Source organism: Chelon labrosus (genome assembly GCF_963514085.1).
Source record: "Chelon labrosus genome assembly, chromosome: 7".
Lineage (NCBI taxonomy): Eukaryota > Metazoa > Chordata > Actinopteri > Mugiliformes > Mugilidae > Chelon > Chelon labrosus.
The window spans coordinates 19126173-19150046 of record NC_140343.1 but is presented as its reverse complement, the minus strand read 5'-3'; the positions used below and the strand labels follow the sequence as shown (position 1 = coordinate 19150046).

The 23874-nt window shown below is 44.8% G+C and overlaps 3 protein-coding genes across 12 annotated transcripts in view; 2 read left to right on the top strand and 1 right to left on the bottom strand.

Moving 5' to 3' along the window:
* The first annotated feature begins 2211 nt into the window (after window positions 1-2211).
* On the top strand, window positions 2212-7289 carry LOC311491197 (uncharacterized protein). 3 transcript variants are annotated; one of them, XM_084549057.1, is made up of 4 exons: window positions 2212-2845; window positions 3019-3078; window positions 3256-3394; window positions 6304-7289. In XM_084549057.1, the coding sequence occupies exons 3-4, from the start codon at window positions 3294-3296 to the stop codon at window positions 6461-6463; spliced, it is 261 nt and encodes an 86-aa protein (XP_084405183.1). In that variant the 5' UTR covers window positions 2212-2845; window positions 3019-3078; window positions 3256-3293; the 3' UTR covers window positions 6464-7289. The 3 variants fall into 3 exon arrangements, with proteins under 3 accessions (XP_084405183.1, XP_084405182.1, XP_084405181.1); XM_084549056.1 differs by having other exon boundaries at window positions 3061-3394; XM_084549055.1 differs by having other exon boundaries at window positions 3019-3394.
* A 2791-nt stretch (window positions 7290-10080) lies between these two features.
* Window positions 10081-18646, top strand: pcsk9 (proprotein convertase subtilisin/kexin type 9). Its single transcript, XM_084548640.1, has 12 exons — window positions 10081-10445; window positions 10926-11117; window positions 12603-12735; window positions 13536-13669; window positions 13768-13909; window positions 14300-14496; window positions 14584-14767; window positions 14856-15032; window positions 15130-15278; window positions 15359-15524; window positions 17251-17423; window positions 17776-18646. The coding sequence occupies exons 1-12, from the start codon at window positions 10272-10274 to the stop codon at window positions 17968-17970; spliced, it is 2016 nt and encodes a 671-aa protein (XP_084404766.1). The 5' UTR covers window positions 10081-10271; the 3' UTR covers window positions 17971-18646.
* A 973-nt stretch (window positions 18647-19619) lies between these two features.
* Window positions 19620-23874, bottom strand: part of usp24 (ubiquitin specific peptidase 24) — a 32657-nt gene continuing 28402 nt past the window's right edge. For all 8 annotated transcript variants that reach the window (XM_084548814.1, XM_084548815.1, XM_084548816.1 and 5 more), the window contains 3 exons: window positions 23556-23642; window positions 23316-23426; window positions 19620-22921 (listed from right to left, as the gene is read on the bottom strand). In XM_084548814.1, the coding sequence (XP_084404940.1) occupies window positions 22859-22921; window positions 23316-23426; window positions 23556-23642 (261 nt within the window). In that variant the 3' untranslated portion in view covers window positions 19620-22858. The remainder of the gene's footprint in view (window positions 22922-23315; window positions 23427-23555; window positions 23643-23874) is intronic.

Here is a 23874-nt window from a genome sequence, read left to right as displayed (position 1 = left end):
AAAGCACCAAGACATTCCATGTATGTTTGTGAACAACAATTTGTCAATGAACCATGTTCAAGTGCTCTTGAAAAATGGCGTGATAACATTCCTCACTCACTAATACAGTATTCACTTTGGTTGAAATCTGACTTGTAATCCATAAAGGCAGTTATGATCATTTTCCTCTTGTCAAGAATCTGATGAGAAGATCGATACCAAATTATTGTCTGCGTATGAAACAGCCAGGATCTTAGCTTACCTTAGCGTTGCATGGCGCTGTCCAAAGAAATAAATCCCATTACTGGATAGGTTAGTACAAGTTGCACCTTACTGGTTTAATCTGCACAAAAGTCTAGCAAGTGATTATGTTTCAGGGAGTTACATGCTAGACTATTTTATAACTAATCTCAGTGACTTAAAGCCTTTATGCTGAACTAAGCAAACACAGACCAGGCGCATCAGTTAAAAACAAGATTCACCTGCAATTTTCAGGGACATGGATCAGCAGATCTAGACAGAAAATGTTGGCTCAGCAGTGTGAACATAAGAACAAAACCAAAAACAATGGATGCTGCCTGTTGATCTCTTATAATCATATAATCATACCACTACCTAACACTTTACTTTGGATAGATGCTGAGATTAGATGGCATTGATGATGTACAATGAAATTCTTATCTTCTTGAGCCATTATTACAATTATTACAATGGTTTGCACAGGCTTACACAGCTGAGCTTTATGAGACTATAACCTTGAGCTTGATAGAAAGGCAGGAGCTAAGATCACCATAACCTGCTATAAGCAGGTTAGATTAAGGGCACCGGTTGCCATAGTAACAGACGCACTCAGGAAATCCAGGATTTCCTTTGATTTCCTTGGACAGATTTGGATAATCCTCCTCTCTCCCCTGGTGATTGCAAAGGACAGTTTTCTTCTTTCCCATCAAACAATGGCGTTGTTCTGAGCATTAGGCTTGAAATCCTGAACAAATGTTTTCCTCGTCTGTACTCATCAGCTTGTTGAAAGCAGGGGAATGATGACTCATCTGACCAACAGAGTTTTTCCACTGTTTGACAGACCACTCATAGCTCACTGGCAAAAGAGCCTGAGCCTTTAAGTCTTACAACGTGACCTACAGTATTGCAGCTATAGAATCCAACTATTTTAAAGGCTCACAGCCGGGTTCTTGCATTTACAATCATTTTAATGTGCACATTCCTTTATTCAAGACTACTGTGGTTAAACGTACTGTACATTTCAGTGAACATTGGAATCCACGTCCAGAGGCCGTGACCTTGATTGTTCTTTAGTGTATGTGGGGCATTCATGTGCTAGTGGGAATCTACAGCTTCAAGGATTTGAGGAGTGGTCAGCCCAAATGCATTTATAGGTTTTCTTTTTTTTGTGAAATGTAAAATGTCTAAAAGACATTGTGGAAAGGAGACCAGCATCAGAGTTTCAAAACAGCTCAGACTCAAGAGCTTTGACATACTGGTCTCGATCAACTGCCATGCACGAAGACTGCGAACTGTAATTTATCTTTCACAGGCACAAAATATTTCCAGATGACGTTTGTCGGAGATGAAAACAATGAAAAGTTATATGTATCGTTGTCAGCCCTCACACTCCAGTAGAACTGTTATATTGAAGTATTTTAAGGGGAGCTAGAAGCCGCACAACTCTCCTGTGATCTTCAGTGGCACATCTGACTTCAGCTAACATACCAACCGATCCACCGCGTTATTTTCTGTTTCTTTTATAGCTCTGAATGTGCATGCATCTGTGACTGATATACTTTACTGCTGGAAAAGCCAATTCAACACGGTTTCAATAACTGTGAGAGTGTGTATTCAACTTTATGTATTAAACCAGTGATCAAGGCTTGGTTGTCTCGGTAACCAACAGAGATTAATGAACCTGAATCATATAAAACATAATCTCCATCTCCACACTGTGTGATTATAGCCTACTCTTGGGTTGATTAAAATAATAATAATAATGATAATAATAAGGGTGAAATGTATCATATCCTATCCTGTAATATATATATCCTATATCATTTCAGAATATCATTACATTTAAGACATTATAGAGAAAGGTTCTTCAGTCAACATCTTAAAGTCAGATTAAAGACGAAGAACAGTCAAATGACAGTTTTGGGATGACTACGCGTCCGTTATCAAGCTGCCTCTTAGCTTATTCATGATCAATAAAGTAATATTAAACCAGTCATTCCTTCCTAAATTTAGGGTAGGCAGGGCTCATCCTGCTCCTCCCTCCGCAGTGCTCCGGCGCAGCCTACAACCACTTTGCTTTTACGCAGAGATTCTCGCTTCATGCGGGACCGTAATTCTCTCCTTGTGCAAACAGCTTGCCTAAACAGAGGCCAAGTGACAGTGTTCAGACGGTGCGCACGCCCTGCCCTCCATTCCTCGTCACTGAAACCCTTCCTCATTAAAAAAAAAAAAAAAAAAAAAAAAAACCCTCAACACTTCCTCACAGCGCACGTCTCTGCTTCTGCTGCTGCGGCCAGATGAAAATCCCCCAGTACCCGGCCCACATGCGACACCAACTCCTGTCCAACAGATTTTCGGTGCGGTAATCGCCCCCTCCTAAATACCGGATATGCTTTTCTGAGGGGAGCAAAGCGCCAGAGGAGCACATCATGAGAAAAGAGGCGGATTTGCGAGATAAACGGGCTGAACCGGACAGACTGTTTTTCCCCTGTTTTCTTTCCAGGGCTCGGGAGGACGCCTGACGGGGATCACAGGGAGACTTAAGTTGATGACAAGGAGAAGAGTGATGGTCAAGCTTTCAGCCCACGCATCAGCTGAACAGCTCCTCATCGCGACTTCTTATCAGGTAGAGAGCGGATCGATATTCATTCCAACGCGCACAGGCGCACACGCAGAGATGACTTACATGTTGCACATATCCCCGTTGTTTCCCACTAAAGTCAGTTCCTATTTTTGCTGCTGCTCTCTTCATTGTTTTCTCCCTCCACTCACACTGTGCACACATTTTTTTTTTTGCAGTTGTAGACCGTGTGTCTGAGTCCTGCCTTCTGTCTCCTGCAGACTGTGTTTGAGGTGGAGGTAAGGAGTATCTGGAAGAAGTGAACTTCTAGAAGGCAGGAGCTCTGGAGATGCCAGTCAGCCAGGGCACGCTGATCTGCCTGGGCGTGCTGCTGATCACTGCTGGAGGGGTCATGGTCTTTGGCGTTGGCTTACCCTATGAGTCAGTCCTGCTGTTTGTATTTGGGCTCTTCTTAGGTCTGGGCGGCATTGGCCTGCTGATTAGTGGACTCTGCATGGCCATGAAGAATCTCCAGGTGGCGGTGCCCGGACACTTCCTCCTGCACCCCCGCACGGGTACACGCTTCAGCCCGCAGCAGGCCCTGGCCATACAAAGGTAACGGAGAAGAGAAACAGGCTTGCAACCATTCAGTCAAGCGTGGGATGGGAACTGCGTGGGATGGCAAGAGTCAATGGTTCCTAACCCGGGGAACGATCAGTGGCATTCTTGAATGAATCAGAGGGAACAGGATAGAAAAGAGGAACAGATTTTATTTAGGTTTTCGATATGGAAATACTTGATAGCTTCATATCTTTGGGCCTACAAAATATTCAGATATTCACATTGCACTGAGAATCACGAGTCAACAAGATGAAAAGTTATTCCAGCAGTTCAGTAAGGTTACACTGGGTGTTAACGTCAGCATGCTAACATGCTTACAATGCCAATAGTCAGCAGGTGTAACATGGTCACTGACAGTGACAGTCTTTGCATGCTGAGGTGTGCTAATTAGCCTTCAATAGTCCTCATGGCTGATGGAGTTGTCATTAGTTTTGTAGGAGCTTGATAAACCAAAAGTTGGATAAATTCTAAATTCTGTTGATAGGGATCCATATAAATGTAGCGATCTCTAAAAGTACTACAGCTCCTCCTAGGTTTCCACAAAACCTAATGTTGTGGTAATCCCTCCAATGAGTTAATGAGAAATGACATTTGTTATAGTGTTATCTGAATTTTGTGACTGAAGACTGACTCTTGGTCGAAGTGTAGAAGCTGAAAGCAGTTCAAGTGTTGCAAGTCAGTGCAAACAATGAAGGGAGCTTATAAATTAGCTGAAAGACGCAAAAGACTGGTTTACTTGAAGAGCAGATGCTGAAAGGAGCTGATACCTGTGCGCCAGTGTGTCACCATTGTTCTGTAATAACGCTGCTAAAACTCTAGGCGACTACCAGGTGCACTGAGCGGCTCATGTTGGGGTTGGATCAACAGTATGTTCACTGAGATACAAGATGTCAGAGTAGATGTTGTATAGGTCGATCAGGAGAGAACTTTCTGTGCTTGTCAGGCCGCGGAGACACATAAACAAGTAAATGCGTTTTCGTCACCAAGACCAGTCATAGCTACTGCCGTAAGCGTTGCTGCACAGCGTAGTTACGTTTCTGGAGAGGTGGATGTCAGGTTACGGCGTTGTGTCTGGAACGCCGCAGACTAAGCTCAAGTGTTGATATTTGTTGCTAAATTTAAAGAGAGTTAAGGGAAATGTTAACACTGAAATTATCTTATGTACTGGCTGAAAGTCACAAAAGACAGTTAGAAAAAAAGTTTGTAGAATAGACGGAATTATTAGTTGTAATTATTAGTTGAATTATAAACATGGAGAGGAGGTGAGGAACAAGCTGAAGTATAAACAGAAAGGTTCTCCGCTCTTTTCAGTACACTTCTCACTTCCTCTTTTACTTCTTGTCCTCACCAAACCTAATTGGGGGCGGTAATCCATCCAATAATCATCAAGATATTTCACTCAAAGCCACAAATGGGCCTCATGTTGACGCTAGTGGAAGAGTTATTACCATAAATGTCTGCATCAGATTTGATGGCAATCTGTCTAATAGTTGCGGATATATTTCAGTCTGGTCTGAAGCGTTGGAGCAGCTCCACCACCGACAGACAGGAAAACGCTGGCACAGAGAACAATGGACATAGAAAACCCTTTTTCTCTGTAGATAAGCCAACACTGCTGCTTTTCAGGCTTCCCTCGTGTTGCTCGAGATAAATCAGCACACTTACTGACAAATACCAGAGCACAGCATCCAGCGGTTCGGTTGTTGAATAGTTCTCTCTGACTCATTACATTAGTTATAGAGTTTGACAAAGACCAGTGAAACACACTGGGACCCTGAAAACACTGAACTCATATGCTGAGAATGGGAAAGCGACAGATCTGCTGATTATGGACTGACTATTAGAAGTAGGTCATGGAGAAGACAGCAGACACATGCATGTGGCAGTTAGACTCCCCCTGGCACTGTTGTAGGTAATCTATGACAGCCTGTGAATTTAAACAAGGTACGCTCTGCTCACTGTCCAGCACTGTGGGAGAGAGATGCCAAGAGCACAGATTTCATCATCAAGGCTTTTTCTACCTCCAGACACTGGCAAGACGCACGCTGATCAGTATTACTAAACCTACGCTTACTTTTCATCATGACATACAGAGTGTTGTATAAAGTATGGATACTGTAAGACAGATGTGCAAGACTAAAGCACAGAAATGCAGTGATTGCTGGATGTTCAAATGCATTACTGGAAAAGCTGTAAAGGAGTAAAGGAGCAGCTGGAGGAGAACTGCTGGAAGAGGAGTTTGTCGAGCATAAGTGAATGAAAGTGTGGAGGTGTAAGATAAGGGGCGTACACTTGAAGTTGAAATCAGCTGCTGAATTAAAATCAGCAAAAAGAATGACGTCAAGGTCACGACAATTTGTGATGAAAGGAACTGAAGCGTAGATAATGAAATTTAAACACTGAAGGCCGACTGTTAGTTGTTTAGGTTGAAAGCAGGTCAAGAGTTGAAATGTGCACAATGAAAGGAGTTTATAAACTGTCCGTAAGACGTAAGGTTGTCGAAATGTTCACTTAATGGAGGCGACTGTTAGTTGAAGTGCAAATGCTGAAAGGAGTTGATGTGTAAGGTAATGGTACAGTGAAATGATGATCATTAGTTTAGGTGTAAGAGCTACCTGTCCGTTTAGTTCCTGAAGACAGAGGAAGTGTTGAATGAACGGACCATCACATTCTAAGCGTTTGTTAACTTTTACTAACTGAAAAGACTGACTCGGTTGACTTGCTGAAAGCACTGGAAGCATTCAGTGAAATGTAAACGCTGAGTCACTAAAGGCAAGTTCACGACATGGAGAAAAGTATTAGTTGAACGCTTCAGCTGCTGAAAGCAGGAAGTTAAGCATCAGCTGAAACATAAGCACAGTGGTATTGAACTCCTCACTGCCTCTCTGACTCCCTGTCCTCAGGAGGTTGGACCAAATCCGTCGGGAGATGTCAGCGGACTCCGTCAGCAGAGTGCCGGACCCGGAGCCCTCGCTGCCCTCCACCCCTCCGCCCTGGACGATGGAGCCGCCTCCATCCTACGACACAGTGATGAAGAGCCAGGAGCACAGCGAGCAGCTTTAACCCCTGGTGGACGTCCCGAACTCATGCCAGTGCCTTTTGGGCTTCCGGTTTTCGGCGAGAACCTCGAGCGAACAATCGGTGCTATCAGTGAACCCCGCTGCCGCCGGCCTCTCCTGTGCCTTAAGACAGCCACGCTGCTCCCAAACACAAGCCAAACAGCAGGGAAAAAACTGCAGCTGGATAAAGATTTAACATTTGTATAGACTGGGCATCTATGTGGCCTCCACGTCTACTCACTACGCGTGTGTGACTGACTGGGAAAGCAATTGAAATGATTCCTACAAGTGCTTCACTCTGTGTCCTAAGGGCCTTGCTTGAGACCAGAAATGATCTATCAACAAGGTTCATGTTAATGGAATGGCAGCAAGTCTCTTGTAGAAACCTAATTAGGATATTTTATTGGCCTGCTTGATCTTTTGTGACCTACTACTGTGGCTGCTACGCACTCTCACAACAAGAACTTTCCTTACAGCTGCACTTACTCCAGTTCTGTTGTTTATTCCAGTGCATTAAGTGCCTTAAGCAGTGACAGCAGAATGTTAACAGCACAGTGTTATTCATCGCTTTGTATCCACTGTTTGCAGAATGTCCACTGTTAATCGTGTTGTGATGTTCCTATAAACTTGTGTTAATGAATAGCTTCAGAGCTCTCAGAGGGTGGCTACGCTCTTAGAAATAATGAACTGTTTATCCAAAAGTAGGAAACCCCGGAAAGGCGGAGAAGATTAATGTCTACTTTTTCTTTTTTTCTTTTTTTAATCGTGTCCAAACCAAGCAAATGTAAACACTCACTCAGGTACTCAGTACTGTTCAGAAGCTGAGTAGCAGTCAGCAGCTTGAGGCAAGGTGACCTATCAGGTACACACACACACACACACATTCACCTGCAATTTTATACCTGACCTGAGCGGGCTGTCTGCAGGCTGTAATAAGCAGCAGAGTGGAACCCTGACGGCTTTTTCTCCACCCTCACCTTCAAGCCCTGACACAGATCGACACGAAACCTTTCCTCGCCGCTCGACAGGTGCCTCACTTTCAAGCCTGTACAAAGCTTCATAAGGCAGCAGTGGCTAAAGCCATGGCGGAGGGGAAACCGTACCGGTACGGCCTGATAGTAGCGGGGCTGAGTGTGGCGGCAGTCGGCCTCTTCATCATGACGCAGGAGCGGCCCCACGTCTATGCCACCATGTGCGCTCTGGGCGTCATCATGGTGTGTGTCGGGACAGCGTGGAGCCTGTGCCAGTGCTATCCTAAGGTAGACGCGGTGTGTGGGTGTTGGGGGGTGTGGGGGGAGATGCAGGAAATGCGTGATCGCTGCCAAGAGGAAATAGATTTGGTAATGGATGGTGTGTACTTGTCAGGTCATTGTGGCTCCTGGGAACCAGGAGAAAAGCAGAGCAGATCTAGTGTGCGCTGCAGCTGAGGAAAATGATGAAAGGTACTGTCTCGCACACACTCACACAGTTTCCTAATGGGCCACACACAAGAGGGTGCTCATGGAAGTCTTAATGATTCCCGGTGGGCTGTCTGTGTATCTCAGACTGCTAAGTGACCATCTTGTTGTGGGTGAACATGGCGACAGCAGCAGTGTAATGTGTCTGGGAATGGCTGGGAGGGTCTGCACTAATTCACTGTAGATGCTCATTTTATTATCTTTAAGTCTTTGCTTAATAGAGAGAGGTTAGTAGAAGTGGAAGACGGAAAAGGACGGTTGACCTGAAGGTTGTGACTGAATAGAGCAGATTAGCTGGAAACACAAGGACTGAAGACCATTAATTGTTCCTTTGATTAAAGTGCTCGAGGCTCATTTATTAGGAGTGGCCAGCGGTTGAAGAGGGGGGTCGTGCTCGTGCCACTCCTGCGTGAGCGAGTGTTTTGTAATTAAATTAGCGTTCAGCAGCCAGATAAAGACGTGCACGCTCAGCGAATCCTCGCCTCTGAAGCAAAAAGTAAGAAAATGAGGACAAAATGTTGGAACACTACTTCTATTTCTGTCCATCCCCGCTCCTCCCTCCTCCCTCCTCTCCCCACTCCTGCCTCCTCCCCCCTTTTTGAATTCATCTTAGGCGCGCTGAGGCTCTGCCAGGTTTCGGTGGCCAAAATTCGAGGAGTAGCAGACTTCTCCCCGAGGCCCTAAAGAGTCAGTGTCACAGCTGTCCCGCACTGCATCTGGTCTGAGGGACGGACGCCGTTATCACAGGACTCCTCACTGACACAAAACATGCTCTCAGGACAGGGACGAGAGCCTCTGATGCCAGCATCGCCCACACATGACGTTGTTTGTATTATTTTTACAGGGAAATGACTGATTATGTATTTTGTGAAGTGGTTAATAAAGCTAAATATGTATTACATATTGGTCCCATGAGATGGCACTATTCACTATACACCAAAGAAAGAAAGTGTGTGTTCTTGTTTTTATGAAGAAGCGGGGGCCTGGTTTTCATGGAATACTTTTGATGCCATTTTGTCATTGTGGGGCCCCACAACTTTTTGATAGTTAAAACACTTTTTTCTGTGTTTAGGACACAGGTTACTATTAGGTTAGGGTTAGGATTAGAAATGAGATGCAAAGATGCAAAGATATCAGTACACCTGAGGGACAGTGAGTGTTAAAATAATTCAATGTAATACTACTTTCTTGAAACTGATGCGTGAAGGACGTGAGCTCCAAAAAAAAAGAAAGAAAATCCTACATTTCCCATGCTGCAATGCTTTCTCCCTGCCTGGTAAATGCCCACATCTTTCCTCATTAAGCATTTGCAAAGCTGCATCATTTGTGAAACAATGTCTGTCAGCGTCCTTTGTCTTTACAAACCTTATAGTGACACACTCTAGTCATAAAACACAACATTAAGGTTTTTGTCTCGCTCTATTAAAGATAAAGACTTCCACCTCTTGCCAGTGCCAGAGCAAATGTAGACTGCCACACCTGACTGAAAATCTTGGCTTAATCCAAACACATCCTGATTATATTAGTTTAGACTTGACAAAAAGGACTTGCTTCTCTAAATGAGAAGTATCCTACTCCTTCATTAAGAGTGAAGTGATCAGGCTGTGTGTAAAAGCCAGCATGATAATAATAACAGGACTGACACCTCAAGTTTGTGTTCCTCTAAATAACTTTGCTGCAGTTGTTAATTAGAGCTGTGATCTAAACTCATGATTATTCAAATGACAGAGTTTAATATGGACTCAGCAGTTTTATGGGGCATCCTGCGCCTCCGCACCAACTGTTTAAAAAGACTGGGCTACATTCAAATTATTAATAAAAAAAAATAAATAATAATAATAAACCACATACTCCGCAGACACTCTTTGCGCACAATAGTATAACAGTGGCTTACAACTTAGGCCCGCACTTGCATGCATAACTCATCTTGTTCACATTAAGTGCATTAAAACGGCATCAGCACATCAACTGGAGCTGAGAGGAAGTGTTTTCTCAGATTGACATGCAATAATTACAGGGTGGTTTGGGGGGAGCATGAAACATGACTCCTCCACAGTGAGAGGTGTTTTTAACGGAGGACAATCATTCGATACAAAAGCAGTGGCGTGAGCCGCGGAGACGTCACCAGTCTCCGCCTTAAATTATAAGAATCAATTGTTTGATTTTTTTTTTCCCTCCTCAAAATCAGAATAGATGCTTGGAGACGTTATCCGAGTATCAGGCACGCTGGACGCGCGGCGGTCGGAGACACTAGAACATCTGGACAAGTCAGGCTGCAATTGAAACTCTCATCAGTGGTGTGGTTTAGTAGTTACCCTGACCATTTTACTGGAAACTGTTCAAGAGGTGTGAAGAATGCGTCGCACCTCCGCCTGGGTTGGCTGGGCGCTGTGTCTGTGCGCATCTTTGGCCGTGTGCGCACAGGACTACCCAGAGGACGACGAGATGATCCTGGACCTGAACCTCGAGGACGGGGCTCAGCCCGAAACCGGAGCCGAGCCCGCTGCTGAGTTCCTCAGGTGCAACAAGGTAAAAGGCGCAACTGCTGCGTCAGAGGCGTTAAAGCGCATCTCCTCCATTTGAGTCGTTATCATCAGCATGAGTGTAGTGCACATTTTACTCTTTGTTAATGAAGGATTCCTCGCCATAATGAGCCATTAACCTGTATACTGCAGCCTTTTAGGCATTTGATTAAATGAACAGTCGTTGCTGATTGGTCTATCCAGTTAAAAGAATGTTGACAAGAAATACACATCAACCTCCAACGGAATGTGCGCTCACGACCTAAAAACTCTCCAATTAACTGTCATATATAGGCTGCACATTTCCTATTACTGCTAGTATGACTGTAAAGCATCCAGGTGCACAAAATACACCATTGATTGACAGCTGCATAGGACTGAGTGACATTACAAAATTAGAAAAGTTTTTCTCAAGCGTGCCACATTTCGATTGTGCGTGGAGACACTCAGATCACCTGTACTGTATGTTCATTGCTCTGTACCCCAGGCGGCATGGCGCATGCCTGGTCAGTACTTAGTCATACTGCGACAGGGGACGCACGAGTCTCACGTCCAGAGGACCATCAGGAGGCTCCGAGCCAAAGCAGCCAGGAGAGGCCACCCGCTGGAGATCCTGCAGACCTTCTCTGGAGCTCTGCGTGGCTTCCTGGTCAAGATGAGCAGCGACGTCCTTCACCTGGTAACTGTTTCACCTGTCGGCAGTAAAGCAGAGGCTTAAACGATAAATCAGTGCGAGGGCTCAAACTTTGAGGCAACGAATAGTAAAAAATAAGTAAATAAATGTCAGAATCATAAAAGTTCAAATTTGCAGTAGATGAGGAGAAAGTCATGTGATAAAACTGAATTCTGAGGTGAACATCTAGAGAAGATATGACATTAGTGAGGTTATTCAGAATATGTACGTGGATCACTCAACATTATCCTGAAAAAACAAGGCTTGAAAACCAGCAATAATAATCCTCATCATCTAAACTGGCACTGACTCAAGGGCAATAATATGATATTGAAGCTTGTCCAGTGGTGATCCTAGGTTCTGGGGGAGGGGTGCATGAGGCATACACCCACAACACATCAGCCACAACATTAAAACCACTGAAACTAGAAGTAAATAATATTGAACATCTTGAGACAATATAATGTTCTGCTGGGAAACTTTTGGACCTGGTATTCATGTAGATGTTACTTAGACATTACTTAGACCACTCACCTAGATCAGATGAGGCACACACACAAAAATGGTTTAGGAACAACTCAAAAGACATGAGGTGTTGACCTGGCCTCCAAATTCACTAGATCCCAAGCTGATCAAGTGTCTGTGGAATGTACTGGAACAAGTCTGACCCACAGAGGCCCCTCCCCTCAACCCATAGGACCCAAAGGACCCCACTAACAACATTCTGTTGCCAGACACCACAGGACACCCTCAGAAGAGTCACAACTGTTTTGGAGGCACAAGGGAGGGCAACACAATGTTAGGAAGGTGGTCATAATGTTATGCATGATCAGTGTACATGTGCTATCCCCCAAGTTTAAAGTAGTGAAATCTGTCATATGGTAGATAGAAGCTTTATGGTTGTCACTGCAAAATCTGTCAAAAGATAGCCATCTGGGGCCCCCTGTCTCATTTATCCACAGGGCTTGTCAAAGGCCTGGCAGCAGTGTTTCATTGCAGCTGTAGCCTGTGGATATTGTGCCTGCTGAGATCAAAAGAAAAAGCCTCAGATGACTGTAACATGACTGCACTTTTGTAGGATGTTCAAAGTAGACTAGAGTCTTCAAAATGTTGATGCTGGGGCAAAGAGGTTATTGTAAGTATCTCCCATCTGGACTTGCTCAGATTTAATAGTTTAAGAAATATATTAATATTAAATATTATATAATGAATGAATAAAATATTCAGTAGCTTTGCTGAGTCACTAAGTATTAGTGGAAGTGTGCATTATATGGGTTAGTGCAAAGTTGAAGAAGGTGAAAGAAAAAAAAAAAAAAAAAAGAAGACCCAGGATAGAACCCTGTTGAACCTCACAAAAAAGCATGGAGTCTGGATGTGGTCTGGACGGACAAGAAACAAACTAATCTAGTTCTGTTTTCTTATTGACCTGTTAGATTATGTTTATGTTGTCCTTCAGAAACAAGATAAAGTCTTTGTTTGTGTTCATATCAGGCGTTGAAGCTCCCTCATGTCCAGTACATAGAGGAGGACTCCTCCATCTTTGCCCAGAGCGCCCCCTGGAACCTGCAGAGGTTACTGCAGCCTCATGGTGGCATCTCTGAAAATGGAACCTACAGACCTCCCAGTGAGTCAGTCTCTGTCTGTCTCAGATTTATCCGCTTACACACAATTGTTTTATTGAAATCAAAAAGAAAAACATTCACTAATTTAAACATTGTAACTATATAAGTATACAGATGTATACAGTTCGTGTATCAACTGTATCAACAACTAGTATTAACCGAGACCAGGGCATTCACATGGAAAGTCGAAAGAAGTACTTCTATAACTCGGTCTATTTGCCATCACCATGGCAACCTTTAATTGCAGGTGGGCATGCACAGTTGTTTCTATGAACTGATTATACAGTGATCCCTGCACCGTTTACCCACGATTGACATCTCTATTAAACCCTGCTACACACTGCAACTCACAACCGCCTCAGGGTAACAGCTCAGATGAGATTGGAGTCGTTTTTAAACCACAGATACTAAAGTATTTAAGTTCACTGACAAAGCTTATTGGACGGGATATGTGAATTTACTGTACAGAAACCCTCAGACCAACTAAGGTGTCTTGTCTATTGGCACAACAACATGGAGCATTAGAAGGAAGGACCATTGATTTTGTTCTTTAAGATTTTATGTAATTTGTCATTATTTGGAACCTTTTTCCTACTTCCTTGGAAAGTTCCTGAAAATTCTGGAAACATTGCTAAAAGCAGTCTTTACATTGTCACTCTTGTTATTTCAATAATTTACACTATATATTGCCTCCTTTATACAAAGTTAAACCATGCTAAACGCAATCCTCCTGATTTTCAAGCAAAGCTCTTGACCTCCCTTTAGCTCTATGTCCCATTCACACACCGTCTGTGTTGTTCAGATGATGGAGGGATGGCGGAGGTGTACCTGATGGATGGCAGCGTCCAGAGCTCTCACAGGGAGGTTGAAGGACGAGTGCTCATCACAGACTTCGACGACGTCCCTGAGGAGGATGGAGCCAGAGTCCACAGACAGGTTACATTCGCAGAAAGCAAACACTTGCACGATTGAAACGGCAGCTGAGTACCAATGCATCTGCTTCACTGTGGCGCCGATCCCTCTCTCCTCTGCAGGCCAGTCAGTGCGACGGTCACGGCACACACGTGGCAGGTGTTGTGACTGGATCGGATTCAGGCGTCGCTCGGGGTGCTGGCGTTAACCTGGTCCGTGTGCTCAACTGTCAGGGGAAGGGGACAATGTCAGGAGCTCTGGCAGGTAGATCTTATAGATGTTCAGAGCCAAGCAACGTCTCCCGAGTTTGTCTAACTAGACCTAAGATAAGTTATTTCAGTTGGTTATTGTCTTCTTCTCTGGAATTGGTGACACAAGTGACATTGTTTGTGTGACATATTGGTGAGTTGGTCCAGATAAATCTCTCCAGAGGATTAGGTCTACTGACTGTGGTGATCCCTTCTGTGCCACCATGAGTTTAACATGTGTGTCTTTGCAAAATGTCTGTTAAGAAGGATTGTGATTCCTGATGTGTCATATTTACACATATTTATATACCTAACACCTCACTTTTATTTAATACCAGTTCCCAAATGTTAACCGTTAGCATTTAGCTCAAAACACTGCTGAGCGTCTCTATCCTGCATCCTTCAGGGATGGAGTTCATCAGAGCGACTTTACTTGAACGTCCAGTGGAAGCTGTGGTTGTGTTGCTGCCTTTCATCGGTGGCCTCAGCCGCTCATTAAACGCGGCCTGTCGAGACATGGTGGCTAATGGAGCTGTGGTCATCGCTGCGGCAGGAAACTACAGAGATGACGCCTGCCTCTACTCGCCTGCTGCCGAGCCCGAGGTGACCTTTATCTTCAGAGTCTGACGCCTTCGCATGCAGGACCAACCCCACACGACCCCTTACCTCGGTGTCTTTGTGTGTGAGCAGGTGATCACAGTGGGGGCAGTCAACTCAGTGGACCAGCTCATGTCACAGGGAGCGGGGGGCACCAACTTTGGCCGCTGCGTTGATCTGTTCGCACCCGGCGACGACATTGTTAGTGCCAGCAGTGACTGCAGCACCTGTTTCACCTCTCGCAGTGGAACATCCCAGGCTGCTGCACACGTTGCAGGTATAGACGCGCGCACATGCATAAAATATATGCAAACGGTGTACAGTATAAATGTGCTTTTTATTTAGTTTTGTGCGCCCGTGCATAGGTGTAGCAGCAGTCATCCTGTCGTCCAATCAGATTGTGTCACCGGTGCATGTCCTGCAGATGATGCTGCATCACTCCATCGGCGACACCATCAACTTCCTGTCTCTGCCTGACGTGCACCATCTCACCACTCCAAACCTGGTAGCAGCTATGCCTTCTGCCAATAACACGACTTCAAGTTAGTGACTCAAAACCCTTAATCTCACACTCAAACACACGCCGTCCATGTGTTGCTCACGCTGCGAGCCTATTTCTATTTCTATTTCTGTGTGCAGATGAGGAGCTTCTGTGTCGCTCAGTGTGGTCAGAGAGGTCAGGGGACGCGAGCACCGACAGAGTTATCAGCCGCTGTCGTCAGGGGGAGGAAATGATGGGCTGCAGCAGCTACGCTCCTGACGGTGTCCGTGCTGGGGAAACCATCACTGTGAGTTCACTCGGATGTGATATTACCTCTGAGATGATCTCAATGAAACATCAGAGGATGATAAATCTTTGTGTGGACAGGTGAGCGGCGGGCGGATGGAGTGCGCTGCTTATAACGGCCCGGCAGGTAAAGGTGTGTACGCCGTGGCTCGCTGCTGTGTGATTAGCGGCCTGCAGTGCCAAGTCCATGCTAGTCCCGAGCCGGGACAGGACGCTCTGTGTGTCGGCCCACAGCACCACCTGACCGGTAAGTCACCGGTACAACCTGCACATCTTTAAATAACACAGGCATCTGTCCAGTTAATTTCACACTCATTTACTTCCTTGTGAGTTAAAGGAGAAGATCATTACCATCGTTTGAAGAGCCTCCTCCCAGTTATATCGTTGTGAAGCACCAACTGAAATGAACACAGTTGTGACAAGTGGTGCAGAAACAATGGAGAATTCCAGCTGCTCTCCCTTGAACATGTTACAGCAGCTACATGAAGCTATTAAATCAAATGAGTGAACATGACATGGATCTGTACTATTTCAGCTTCCCCTATTAGTGGAACAGATAAGGCCACGTTCAGCAAGCATTGGGTCAGATTTATATTTTATTTATCTTAATCATAAATAATGCAGAAAAAGACCATCTATCTATTATCATATGAATATCCGAGGCTCCCTCGCAGTGGCAATAGGTTGAGCTACGCTTTCCAGCTCCCAAGGATCCCAAGGCGTTCCCAGGCCGGCCGTGATATAAAATCCCTCCAGAGAATGAGTCTACCCTGAAGTCTCCTCTCAGTAAACCTCCAAAGGGAGGCTCCCAGGAGGCATCCTCACCAGAAGCCCAACCTGAACTGGCACCTTTTCACACGAAGGAGCAGCAGTTCTACTCTGAGCTCCCTCTGGATGTCTGAGCTCCTCAGCTTATCTTCTCTAAGGATGAGAGCAGCCATCCTACGGAGGTATCCTCATTTTAGCCGCTTGTATTCACACTGCCATTCTTTCTGTGACTACCCAAAGTTCACGACCATGGCCTCAGACTTGGAGGTGCAGATTCTCATCCTTCCTGCTACCTCCAAAGAGTCGTGTTGCCTGCTTAAACCAACATCATCTGCAAAAATCAGCGCTTCAATCTCAGGTTCCCACACCAGACACCGTCATCGCCTGGTCTACGCCTTAAGATCTTTCCCATGAATACCATAAACAGAGACAAGAGGCAGAGTCCTACATCCACCAGAATATTGCTGCACGTCAAGGATACTGCAGAATAAGACCGCTGTTCAATACAGAAGAAAATGCAACGGCCTTTAGAGAGATTTTTTTCTACTAACAACAACAAGTAACTAAAAACTGACAGTTTGATCTACACAATGACATGGTAGTAAGCACCTATATGAATTGTAAATGAGGGAAAATGCCTTACAACCTAACCTTGTAAGTAATCAGTGAACCTTAGAGGTGCAGATTTTGGCAGATGTACTATCAGGCAATTTCCAGGCTCAAAGCTGGGCTACGGTTTCCATTGATGGAGATATTAGAGAAAGTGAATAAGCCTCTTTCCCAAAATGTCAAAATGTCTTCTTATTCCTCTAAATGGACTGGTTGCTGATGTGTTAAAGCCAGACAAACCTGCACCTCAAGCACAGCCCTGGATATTAACTGCTCTTTAAGCCATGCAGCTGAATTTAGAACATCACCATCAATTATGTTAGTTACCATGGCAATAACCCTGCAAAGAAAATGTACTGTGGCCGGCATAAATGCCAGCTGTGTGTGTTGTTGTAAAGAGCAAGTTTCCAAATGCCATTATAGCGCTCGAATGGTTTTACATTATCCTCCTGGAACCGTCCATCGTCCTGGACCAGTGAGAATCGTCACAGACATCCTCCCCGTCCACGCCCTTCACCATCACTTGAAATTGGATGTCTCCGAAATGTTTCGTTGCTCAAACTTAAGTAACCTACCGCTCGCTCATTCCTCTCCAGGATGTACATCGTGGTCCTCTGCCGCTGACATCTTGTCCGACTCACTCCCCCACCACGGCCATCATGGGAGTCGCTGCATGCCGAAAAACGGGGTCACGTCTCATGCAATATGCTGCCGTGCTCCATCTCTCGAGTGCCACCTGTTGGAAAACATCTCTGCTGACAAACACCAGGTGAAGAACTTTAAATGTGTCTGTATAGGTTCTCACTCAGGTCATGGTATATCCAAAGATAAAACTAGTTTTCTTCACCAATCATCTAAATAGCTTCTTTAGTTCTATATGACTGGTGTTTTTTATTAGGAACATCTATGGGTGGTGCACACATGAAACATACACCACAAGGGTTTGTTGACAACCAGATACTCACCTGAAATTAGAGGAATTGCTCAGATCAGTCTGAGTAGCATCCTGTTTTTGCAAATTAATCAGTACTCCAAGGACCAGCTAATGCCCAACTTTAAATATGAGAAATAACTTAAATCGTATCCTGGCCTCTTCCTCCATTGCTGCCGTTCTCTTGCAGGTCGACGTCTCCTGTCCCTCCGGCTGGACTCTGACAGACTGCAACGCCATCTCTCAGGGCTCTGCTATCTTGGGGCCAGTTGCTAATGGCAACAGATGCCGTGTCCGCAGTGCAACAGGAGAGGATGGAGTGGTGGGCATTGCCGTCTGCTGCCGCGTCAGGCCACCAAAACAGGCCACCACAACTCTTCAGTGATCCGGTCCCGCAACTATTCAGCCGTGAAAACCGCTCCGACTCCATCACTTCTGTATTTTAACCCCCTTAAACCTTCTGAAGACACTCTTCACATCAACTCTTCACTGAAAGCACTTCTGTAAAACTGTCTGTGTGTGTTTCAGTGGTAGGTGTGTGATATATATATTGTCTTGATGGAGTTTGAAGTGTTGACTCAGTATCCTGTTAGGTATTTTAAAGCTATATGACATGCAGTTTGTAAAATGTAATCAAATATTTTTGTATCTTTTTACATAAAAAGTGTAATAAAAAGATCTTGAGGACATGATTGGAATGGTTGCAGAGTATCTTCCTGAAATACGTTCTGTATGCTCTTTATGAAGTAATAAACTGAGCAGCTGTCAGGACAAAAATATACACTCAGTGGCCACCTTATTAGATAAACTGTGCTAGTACCACGTTGGACCTGTCTGTTTTCAGAACTTAATTGCTAGAAGGCTTCCTTAGAGAGTTTGGTCGATATCGACATGAAAACATCATCACGCAGTTGCTGAAGATTTGTCAGCTGCACGTCTATGATGTGAATCTCCCATTCCACCACAACAGAAAGGTGAGATCTTGTGATTGTGGAAGTCATTTGCGTTCAGTGAAGCTAGTGGTGGTTGTAGACGGTTGCCAGAAGGAGCCATCAGGAGATAGGTACACATTGATCGTATAAGGATGGATAGGGTCAGCAGCAATACTCAGGTAGGGGGTGGCCTTTAAACAGCACTCAGCTGGTACTAAGGGGCCCAAACTATCCACCACCAGCCTGAATTGTTGATACAAGACAAGACGGACGCACGCTTTCATATTGGTCACGCCAAATTCTAAGCCTACCATCAAAAAGTCGCAGCAGATATCGAGACTCATCAGACCAGGAAATGTTTTGTTCAATCTTCTATTGTCTTTGGCCTTCAGCAGATTGTACTGACCACGTCTACGTGCCTAAATGCACTGATTTGCTGCCATGTGATTGACCGATTAGATATTTAAGTTAAGGAAAAGCTGAACCTGGTGTACCTAATAGGGTGGTCAGTGGGGGTTGTATCGACTAATCGACTTTACTGCTGTACCTTGACTAGTCGCCGATCAAATGACAATAACAACACGGAAGCCACATTCTCGATGAACCGCAGCACACTATCAGCGGTTCATCAAGAATGTGGAAATGCTTCACTAAAGATGAAATACAACAAAAGCACTACTGCATTGCTCACTCATCTGAAAAGGCATCCGCTAACGTTAGCAGAGGAACGGTCCAAATCCTCTCCAAGACAGTTAATTAACAACTTCACCTACGGTAACAGAGAGAAGGAGGCTGCACCGACAATTTGATGGTGAATTTCCTTGTCTAAAGTTATTAAACCTTTAGCTGCTATACATGGAAAAGGCTTTGGAGATATACCAAAGGCTATACATATCTGCAGCACACAGCATTGATAAGCTCATGTATTTATGTTCAGTTCTGTTGTGTTCTATTAGTTGACATTGTTGCTGTGGTTGTAGTTTTTTTTTTTTTGCCTAGAGTATGTGGTATGTAGAGTATTATGCTGTTCACGTGGGTTACATAGCTTCATTTGTGTGAGATGCTACAATATGTATTTAGGTCAAGGATATAGATAGATATATACTGTTTTCTGTGTGACGTCATCAACTAGTCGACCACGTATTAGTCGACTTTAAAAAAAACAGAAGTCCTTCAACCCCTACTGACCAGTGAGCGTACATCCAGTTTGTTGCCTCCACTCTGTCTCATCAGAGAGACACTCCTGGCTTCCTCTTCAGACTTTAGTTGCAGGCTGAGCAGCAGTACAGCTGTGGTTAATCAGCCTGATTAGCAGCTTCATTAATAAGCCCGTTACCGTCTGCTCGCTATGTTTTGCATTTAGATTGCAGCAGTAGGTGCACATGAAACGAGATAAACAGCCGACATTCAGGTTATTGTTTCACTTTATACTAAAACGAAAAACATCTGGGTGTCCTGAGCTCTGAGCAGCAAAATAAACTGATTACATGTCTATATAGTGTCACTACAACCAGACTTAAATCCTGATACCTCATCAGTGAAAAACACCATGAAATGAAGCTGTGACATGAGACTTGGAGATGATTTCATCAAGTCAACGTCACATCTGTGCCCTCTCTGACCCATTCACTGTCTGTAGGATAACACATGAAAGGTTTAAACATTGTTAAAGCAAATAAGGGCTCGTCTGTACAGTAGACATACATAAAAACACTGTTTGCAAAAGGTTGTGCATTCCAGTTTATTTTATATCAAATTTCCCCTTAATCAAACTCTGATGTACAAATTAAAACTGAGTTTTAACATGCATTACAGAATCCTGCGATGTCAAGTGAATTTTCAAAATTGAATGACAGTAAAAACCCATATAGATGCCAATCCCTACCCACGCACTGACCCATCCCCTCCCTGCATCCCAGGATTAAAACAAAAGATTGTTCTGAAGTTTTCTCTCACTCCTATTTTGAAGTAGTTGTGGTGATGTAGCAGAGGGCTAAACCCTATGAGGTGCTCTCGGCTGAATGCAACTCATGTTGCCATGTATCACTTGGCACAGACTGCATGCAGCTCCCTCAAATAGCACGCAACCAGAGAGAAGGGGGGTGTGTTTGTGACAGTAAGTGCTAATGACACCAAATTACAGAGCAAACAACACGGGGGGCTGATTTTTTTCCGTCACACAGAAAAGACAAACTTCACCACCACTTACTGCCACACATGCAAACGTGCTGGAGAGCACGATGTGACATTCACATCTAGTGAGATAGAGAGGAAAATGGAGTGGAGGGTGGGCTGTGTGTGTGGAAGGGCTAAAACAACATCTTCAGTCTCCTCGGGGCTGCGAGGACGCAGAGGAGCTTTAGTGGACTGACCGCGAGTAGACTTCAACAAAAAAATCATTTTGCATGATTGCTTCATAGGTCCTCACACTGTAAACATTGACCTGTTAAAGCTGAGAGCTAATCCGCTAAGCTAGTTTAGGCTCATGTCTTCAGAACAAGTGAGTGAAAGTGTGGCTTCCTTGAAACTACCTAGCAGAAATCATCGCCTACAAAGTGTCTCTGCTAGAGCGCAGAGTGAAAAGAAGCAGCATTTTACCATCACCTAAACCCTGTTCTGTTGCCTGAACCCTGTTTTACAAAGGTAAAACTCACACCCCCACCCTCCCCTATCCACACAGAATCAACAGTTACATTCCTACAATCCTTTGTCACAACACACAGAGGATATTCCCTGTAATAGTTTGGGTAATAACGGGGATGAAGATGCCCTGTTGCGCAGCGAGACACAGGAGACACTGGTTTGGTGTCGCAGGTAGTGTCGACGTTCACACACCTCGTCCGAGACGTGACGATACAGTGTCAAGAGGTGGGAAGAGGGGAATGATCGGGAGGTTAAGGCACTTCAAGTCTCCCGATGGCTGGGGTGGGGATGATGGTAACATGGGTGTTGCTCTCCAGGTGAATACTAGAGCTACATTTGGGTTTAGCTCCTCTGTGTGTTTCCAAAGGTACACGAAAGCAAAAGGCAAAGCAAAAAGAAAAATCCACTGAAAATAATAATATATATAAAAAAAAAAAAAAAAAACCTGAAAAAGCAGAGGTAACAGTGAGCTGAGGAGGACCTGTTCTTTGTGTTTCTGAGCAAAGCGAATGAGCGACACAAGCTCAAGTTCTATCATAGTGTGTGTGTTTAACCTTGGCACCTAAAAATAAGACATGCTCCTGAGCTTCCCCTCAGTCGGCACTGACGGCCCACCGTGACTGATCTGTGCACTTCAAGATCAGCTTTTCTTGCATAAGGCTTGAGTCCCTAAATATCCCTTCCAGTATTCAGATTCTTCCATCGTCAGAGTAACGTTGCAAAGAAAATAAAACACAGCAAAGAAAAGGATAAAATCCAGCACATAAGGCGGCCTGTCAGCAAGGAGGAAGAGTGGAGGGAGAGTGCTGACCATGGCACTGCTTGTTTCAGATTTGCTGAGGGCCTGGATCTGTCCCGTTTCTAGGACAGATCCAGGCCCGTACTGCATCCCCGAGGCTACACGTGTGGCCGCCGGGGGTCAAAGGTTAAGTCACAGGCAGAGTGGCTTGATATCAGGGCTTCCATGTGTCTGTGTAAGTGGCACTGCAAATATAAGTTGGTTAAAAGCAAAAGAAGAAGAGGACAAGAGCGTGAGGAGGCTCTAGAGGAACTGACCGGTGCCGCTGCACGTCACAATAGACTGGGCTGGACTATAAAGTGCATACTTAACCCCACCCCCCTCCCAAGTGCGTGTGTGGAGGTGTTCTCTACAAGTGCACACATGTGTCTGCAAGTTCCTCTAGAGCAGCTAATGTGACCTCACACTACTGGCTGTGGAGAACAGCACAGGAGACTTTAAAATATTATCTTACAATGGAAATTACACCTATGGAACAAGTCTTTACAATATGAATATGTCTATGTAGATACATTGGCAAATATGAGCAGAAAATTGTTAAAACACAACGCAAACCCATCCTCCACCTCGCTGTCATTCTGAGTGAATGAATGAATAAAAGGATAAACTGAAGTCATCCATGATTGAGGAAGGTTATTTGCACTTCCCACCCTAATCAACTCTGCTGCCTTTAATGATAATGCATCTCCATCATCGCCTTGGCTGGTCTGAAAGGAAGTAATTCATGATTTATTCATAGCTCCTTCGTTGCCGTAGCGACCGAGAGACAAAGTGTTCCGATTGGCTTGTTGTGGAGTCCTAAATGTCCTGACCAATCAGAGGCGGAGTGCAGCCCTTTTCGATTGGCTGCCCGGCGATGTACTGCCTCCCCTTCGGAGGAACCCCACTTGTTGGAGGAGCTAGGAGTCGACGTCTTCTAGATCGCTCTTTGAATCGCCGAGCATCATGGGAGACTCGGACCCCTGTGGCAGAGAAGAAATGCTCATTTAGTGAAAGAAATCAGGTGTTTTTGCCAAACGCGATGAAACGTTCATATGCGAGGCAGAGACAGCAGGATTATCACTTCTATACAACACACTGATTATCTGTAGCAGTCTGTAGCTTTCATGACTGAACGACTCTGACAATGTAGTGCTGTGTGGGCATCCTGACAAGCACAGCAGTAGTCAGAACAATGGCTTCAAATCCACGGCTAATAACAGCCGTGGGAGGTAACAAGCTGCCTTTGCGGCTTTTGACAGAACCAGCGAGATGATCCGTTTTTGTTCCACTGGCTGTGTGAGCTGCTGTAACACCATGAGTCATCTGAGAGCCCCACTGATCTAGGCCGCTAGCGGGGTTGTTGCTGAAGGCTACCTGTCGGAGGCTGCGGTCCGCGTTTTCATTTGCTGGGCTGCCGTCGGAGCCATTACTGCTGCCAGACTGCTCCTTCTCATTTAACAATGCTGTGGCATAGGCCAAGGTATCCTGCAGTTTGGCAAACACACATAGACAGACAAGTGAGACAAGGATAATAACAAGAAAATATGAGTAAGCGTGTTTGTGTTGTAATGGAACTGTAGGGGGTCATATCAGGCTGATATAGCATGGGTGTACCTGTGCAGAAATGGTGCGCTGGAAGGTTTTATTGGTGGACGTCTCGTTGGAGACGTTGCTCTGTGGAGTCCAGTAATGTTCTGTCATCTGAGAGCAGAAAAAATATAGCATGGTTCACGACAAGCATACAGAATAATTAAAGCACATGGTCTGTGGGGCGTCCTGGTGACAGAGGACAGTGACACCAAATCAGGGGTTAAAAGTAGTTAAGTAGCTTCAATAATATCAATAACTGAGATTTAAAAACAAACCCCACAATGTAGGGGTAGGAGGCAAGACACTGAAAAAGCAGCAAATAAATAGCTGAAATAAAATAAGT

Coding starts and splice junctions, on each gene's coding strand:
- pcsk9 (XM_084548640.1), top strand. CDS start 10,272: ATGCGTCGCACCTCCGCCTGGGTTGGCTGGGCGCTGTGTCTGTGCGCA. Junction 13,670..13,767: donor GAGCCAGAGTCCACAGACAG/GTTACATTCGCA, acceptor TCTCCTCTGCAG/GCCAGTCAGTGCGACGGTCA. Junction 15,033..15,129: donor TGCCAATAACACGACTTCAA/GTTAGTGACTCA, acceptor TTCTGTGTGCAG/ATGAGGAGCTTCTGTGTCGC.
- LOC311491197 (XM_084549056.1), top strand. CDS start 3,129: ATGCCAGTCAGCCAGGGCACGCTGATCTGCCTGGGCGTGCTGCTGATC. Junction 3,395..6,303: donor CAGGCCCTGGCCATACAAAG/GTAACGGAGAAG, acceptor CCCTGTCCTCAG/GAGGTTGGACCAAATCCGTC.